At 57.2% G+C, this 6,272-nt stretch overlaps 1 protein-coding gene across 1 annotated transcript; it reads left to right on the forward strand.

Moving 5' to 3' along the window:
• Positions 1-2: 2 nt before the first annotated feature.
• Positions 3-4,069, forward strand: RPS4X (ribosomal protein S4, X-linked; the record flags this gene model as incomplete). Its single annotated transcript, XM_009883444.1, has 6 exons — positions 3-23; positions 604-784; positions 1,229-1,326; positions 2,468-2,639; positions 3,136-3,293; positions 3,911-4,069. Coding segments are annotated over 6 exons (732 nt in total), but the record flags the coding sequence as incomplete, so codon positions are not given.
• Between the last annotated feature and the right edge of the window lie 2,203 nt (positions 4,070-6,272).

The raw sequence follows: 6,272 nt of genomic DNA on the forward strand, positions 1-6,272 counted from the left end.
GGGACAAGCTGACGGGCGTCTTCGTGAGTGCGGGACGGGGACGGGGACGGGGATGGGAATAGGAATAGGAATGGGAATGGGAATGGGGACGGGGACGGGCTGCCCGCGGCAGCGGCCTTTCCCGCTCTCTGTGGGCCCAGGCGGCCTCGCAGTCTCACCAAGGGGCTGCTTGGGCGCGCTGCTCTGGGGGGGTGGCGGTGAGCTGGGGCAGTTGGGCAGTGGAGGGGAGAACGGGGTGCTTGCTCTTAGGGGCTTTGCCAACAGCTTTCGTGCTTCCCCTGTTTGCAGGGGATATGGCAGTGGGGTAGTTGGCTGCTCTCTCAACCTGCTCGTTGTTGTGTTTTTCCTTCGCTGGGGTGGGTCAGTATATGGTTGTACTGCATCGGGTGGAGTTCTGTGAGGCTGGCAAGATTTGGGGGGAAAAGCACTGTGAATACCAAGAAAAGATGTCTGCAGCCTGATGCTGCCTGCTTAGCAGTTAGGCTCCACACAGCTGTCCTCAGGTGCTGCTGCAAGAGCTGTCGGAATGGTTACATTCTTCCCCCAGGGACAGTCCATGCTGCTGTTGTGCTTGAGCACCCAGCAGAAGGCTTCTGTTTGCAGGCACCCCGTCCCTCAACAGGCCCTCACAAGCTGAGGGAGTGCCTTCCGCTCATCATCTTCCTGCGGAACAGGCTGAAGTATGCCCTGACAGGAGATGAGGTCAAGAAGATCTGCATGCAGAGGTTCATCAAGATAGATGGCAAAGTCCGCACAGACATCACCTACCCTGCAGGCTTCATGGGTGAGCGGGGAGGGCTGGGGCTCATACCTCAGGCAGCTCTGCTGCGCTCGGGGGGAGGTGTTTTGTGAGGCTGGCGTGATCTGGGGTGAAAGATGCTTTCCCAATGGAGTTGAAGAAAAGATAAGTATAAGCAGTTGCTATTTAGTTTGGAGTTGTGTGCAGCATTGGATACCAAAGCCAGATACCCATAGCCTGTAACTGCCCACTTGCATATGTGTAAGTTGCTGTTCAGACTTCAGCCTTTGGCAGTTTTTGCTAATTTGCACTGTATCACGATAAAAGATGCAAGCCTTTGGTCAACGGGCAATACCAACCTTGTCATTCATGCCTGAAGCGTTGTTCAGCAGTCCCTAGTTCTTTTTAAACATGAGCTTTGTGCCGAGTTACAGTGTTGGATAATGTACCTGATAAGAGCTGTTACTTTATTTCCCTCTCTGAAATCAGATGTCATCAGCATTGAGAAGACAGGCGAGCATTTCCGCTTGGTGTACGATACCAAGGGCCGGTTCGCTGTTCACCGCATCACAGCTGAAGAGGCCAAGGTGAGGGACTTCAGCTTGGCATAAGTGTATGCCCAGCTGGGTTTGGTCGGGGCGGTGTTTCCTCATTGGCATCTCCTGAACAGGAGCTGTTGGGTCTCTTCCCTGAGAGCTGAGTCCGTGGCAACCTTGAGAAGATCAGGGCCTTCAGGGTTGGGACACAAAGCCTTTGATAAGGGGCGGGGGGGGGAAATCTTTCGGTGACATGAGAGTAATTCCCAGATGACTGCGGGTGCATTGTCTGGTGCTTGAAATGACCTCTTCTGGGATGGGCTGGGTTATCTTCACAGGGAGCTTTGGGGTTGGGATGGCTCTGCTGTGGTGTGGTGAGCCTTCGCGTAGGGCTCCGCAAGCTAACAGTGACCAGAAACAGAAGCCTTGAATTCCTTCCTGAGTCTGTTACAGAAGTGTTTACAGAACTGGCCTCTGGCCCTGGCTGTCAGGGAGTGACTCCTGCACGTGTTTCCTTAACTCAAGCGTGTTGGTGTGCCTGAGCTGCAAGTTTGTGCTCTGCTTTGCCTGTCCTTCCCAAGGGCAGGCTGTGCAGGCACACACTAATGCTGAGGGGAGAGCTGGCTGTGCTGTAGCTGGCTGGGGTGTGCATCTGGGGCCTCTCTCTCTGTCCCCCTGTGATACGCTTTTACCTCTGGCTGCCACTCTGTGTTGACTCGTAAGCCCCAAAGTAGCTTTGAAGGAGTCAAGGGGTGAAAGGCAGGAGGGAAAACATCTGGAGGAGGGATACAGATCTCTCTTGGATCCTGAAGAAAGGCAGCCTCTGCCTCCGCTTCGTGACCACAGGCTTCAGGGCAAAATGAGGAAACTGCCCTGGCACAGGCTTTCCTGGGAGAATGCTGCCAGCGTTTGTGGGGAGGCTGAAGCCCAGGGTGGGCAGCTGTTCCCAAAACGCAGGTGTTTTCCAGAGGGGCTGTAGTTTAGCCACATGGCAGCCCTATAGAGAGGCATTGCTGGGGCAGTGAGCCGGGCAAGTTGCTGCCTGGGCTTCTGTTGCAAGCCCTGGAGTGTCTGGGTGTTCAGTTTGGGGTCTGAGACCTGCTGTGGCTGGCAGCTCTCTGGGGTACAAGAGTCCCCTGGTCCATGGTGCCACGCTCTGCCTCAGCTGAGCAGTGTTGGGTTTTGTGTGCAGTACAAGCTGTGCAAGGTGAGGAAGATCTTCGTGGGCACCAAAGGAATCCCTCATCTGGTCACCCATGATGCCCGCACCATCCGCTATCCAGACCCCCTCATCAAGGTGAATGATACGGTCCAGATTGACCTGGAGACGGGCAAGATCACAGATTTCATCAAGTTTGACACAGGTGGGTCTTGCATCCCCTGTAAAACATGGTACAGTTCCCCACTGTGGAGAGCAGTGTAGAAGTTAAATACAAATGCCAGACATCTTTGCTCTAAAATAGAGAAACAGTGGTGGCAGTCTTGGGAAAGGGGTGGTTTCCCTGGGGTATCTCCACCTGGAGGTGGAGCAGGGATTTCTCCCACGTACTGGCAGTGGGAGGCATTTGGCATAGGAACTTGGAGGGATTCCATAAGCAAGCAGGCACGAGGTAGGAGCAATGATCTGGTGGGGGGGGGGTTGCTTGAGTCTTGGGACCAGAGAGCTCTTTGGCTCCTCGAAGTGTGCCAGTGTTTCTGTGGGACACATAGGTGTCCCCAGGTGGTCTCGTGGCTGCTCCGTGGGCCAGTGCAGCCCTGTCACTGCCCTTTTCCAGCAGTGCTCCTCAAGGAGCCAAGCGGAAGGCCTTCACCACGGCTCCTGGTGCAAGCTCTTCTCACACCTGTATTCCTTCACCCCAGGTAACCTGTGCATGGTGACTGGTGGTGCCAACTTGGGCCGTATTGGAGTGATCACCAACCGGGAGAGGCACCCTGGGTCATTCGACGTGGTTCACGTGAAGGATGCCAATGGCAATAGCTTTGCTACTAGGCTCTCCAACATCTTCGTTATTGGCAAAGTAAGGCTGCGTGGGCCCAAGGCGGGTGGGTGCTCTCCTCCTGTTGGGGGCTGCTCGCTGAAGCAAAGAGGCCTTGGTGTCTTCTGCAGGCAGCCGCCTTGCCACACAGGGAAGCTCCAGTGCTGGCACCAACTGTGGCTCCGCTCCCTGTGGTGCAGCCTGCTCTGGGCTGACCACTCTGGGAAGGGGAAGCATGCGTACATTTAGGAATGGGGATGTGCTCAAGAAGCAGCCCTCTGGTTTTTGAAACCTGAGAGTACTGGGAGCTGAGCAGTGCTTAGCGCTCAGATCTTAGCGGGCCCTGGGCAGCTGCTCTGAGTGCAGGTGCTCTACCCGCAGTGCCCCTGCGGTGTGGCCATCCCCGATGGGCTCTTTGGCCCTCGGTGTTTGGGTTTTGGCTGAAGTGCATTGTTCGTGGCTGTGAGCGCAAGAGGCAGATGTAGGCCTGTGTGCCTTTGGCACCTTTGGAAGGGGCATCTGCCGGGCCAGTGCCGGGGCCATGTGTAGCTGGCCCAGCCTGGGCAGGGTCTGGCTTCTGCTTTTCACTGCTTGGGGGGGAGAGCTCTCCCCCTGTCTGGGTTTCATGATGCGAGGTGGCTGCTTCTCCCTTGCTGCAGGGTAACAAGCCATGGATCTCCCTGCCCCGTGGAAAGGGCATCCGCCTGACCATTGCTGAGGAGAGAGACAAGAGACTGGCAGCCAAGCAAAGCAGCGGGTGAACTCCAGCACATGCCAGCAGTGGTCCTCTCAGTGTATTAATTAAACCGTTTACCAAATGCCTTTGTGACTGTCTGGGGAGCATCCCAGGGCTTTGGAGAGCCGAGTCGTGCCGTGCCGTGCCGTGCCAGACCGAGGCAATGCAGTGACCTCTGGGCCTGCCAATCTGGAGTGAGCCCTGTGGATCTGAGCAGCTGCCAGAGCCATCTTCCTGAAAGGCAAGGAGGAGCGGTGGGAGACGCTCTGGGCTGCTGTGTCCCTGGGAAGGTGTTGGCACCAATGCTCCTGGAGGCTTGGGGAGCAGCGGGCTGGGAAGAGGCAGCTGGGCTCTCTGCAGGGCCAATGGGCGCAGACAGGTTTGAGGCCCTGGGGGATTGCCTGGGCTGTGGGATGGAGCAGAGAGGCCAGTGCCCCTGTGACCAGCGCCAGGGCTGGGTGGTGCATTGGCCAGTCAGGTGGGTGGCACTGGGCATACCGAGCCCGGCTGGTGGCTCCTTACTGGGGAGGTCCCAAGGGACTGCTCTTCTTCAGTGCTTTTCCTCCAGAGGTGGAGCGTGCAAGGGATCTCGCTGACAGCCAGGAGAGGGGAGGCCCCCGGGCTGCGGGTGGCAGTAGCAGTGCTGGAGGCTGGGCAGCTCTTTAGAGGGATGTGGCCAGGGCAGAGGAATGGGGTGCTGGCGACCTCAAGAAGTCCCATGGAGGCAAGTGCCAAGCACCGTCCTGGGTACAGGCAGAGACAGGCACCATGGAGTAAGGCCAGAGGAGGCCCCAGCTGGTCAGCGCTGGAGGCAGGGGCAGAGGGTGTGGGCTCTGCTTATCCTGTGGAAGAGGGATCACAGGGGCAGTAATCCAAGGGGAAATGGTGAGGGACCTTCTATACCACTGAGACCCACACAAGTCTACAGGGCTGGATGGGATCCACCCAAGGGTACTGAGTGAGCTGGCAGAAGCGCTCACCAAGCCACTCTCCATCATTTGTCATCAGTCTTGGCTACCCCGGGAGGTCCCAGTTGGCTGGAGGTTAGCAAATGTGATGCCCATCCACAAGAAGGGCTGCAAGGAATATCCGGGAGCTACAGGCCTGTCCGTCTGACCTCGGTGCTGGGAGAGGTTATGGAGCATATCCTCTTGAGTGCCATCGCATGTCACATGCAGGACAACCAGGCAATCAGGCCAAGTCAGCATAGGTTTATGGAAAGACAGTTCCTGCTTGACTAATCTGATCTTCTATGACAAGGTGACCCACTTAGTGGATGAGGGGAATGAAGGCTGTGGATGTTGTCTATCTAGACTGTAGCAAAGCCTTTGACACAGTTTCCCACAGTATTCTCCTGGAGAAAGTGGCTGTTCATGGCTTGGATGGGCGTACGCTTGGCTGGGTGAAAAACTGGCTGCGTGGTTGGGCTCAAAGAGTTGTGGTGAATGGAGCTCGATCCAGTTGGGGGCCGGTCACAAGTGGTGTTCCCCAGGGCTCAGTGTTGGGGCCAGTTCTGTTTAATGTCTTTATCAACGATGTGGAGGAGGGGATCGAGTGCACCCTCGCAAAGTTTGCAGAGGGCACCAGGTTGGGTGGAAGTGCTGATCTGGTGGAGGGCAAGAAGGCTTTACAGAGGGATCTGGACAGGCAGGATGGATGGGCTGCAGCCAATGGTTTGAGGTTCAACAAGGCCAAGTGTCAGGTGCTGCACTTGGGTGACAACCCCATGCAGCACTACAGGCTTGGGGAAATGTGGCTGGAAAGCTGCCCAGCAGAAAGGGACCTGGGGCTGTTGGTCAATAGCCATCTTTCTCCTGAGATAGGCCGGGCACAGATGAGCATCGGGGGAACATTGTCATCTTTTATTGGCCTCAGAAACCATCTACAGCCGAGCGGAGGCTGGCAGCACGATGTCCTCAGGGCAGCTGAATGCCTGGGGCTCCATCCGTGCACCCATCCTTCGGTTGCCTGGATGCTGTGCAGGCTTAGGGCCAGATGCTATCTCTGGGGACCCACCTGGCACTGGCAGCAGGACACTACTGTTCTTTCTGTCCTGCTATGCACGTCAGGCCCGGCCACACCTCCCCGTCGCCCCGGCAACGGTCCGGCGCCGCCGCCGGTGCCTCTTCCCCATGGCGACCACTCCCGGGCGGATGGGCGGGAAGGTGGACCAATCACAGCGCGGGCACCGCGCTCCGATTAGTCTGATCGCCTCGTTGGGGTGTGGCGCAGCGGGGATTGACGGCAGCTGCAGGCCAATGGAGCGGGGCTCCAAGGAGGGGTTA

Source organism: Charadrius vociferus, unplaced genomic scaffold (assembly GCF_000708025.1).
Source record: "Charadrius vociferus isolate BGI_N301 unplaced genomic scaffold, ASM70802v2 scaffold824, whole genome shotgun sequence".
Taxonomy (NCBI): Eukaryota; Metazoa; Chordata; class Aves; order Charadriiformes; family Charadriidae; genus Charadrius; species Charadrius vociferus.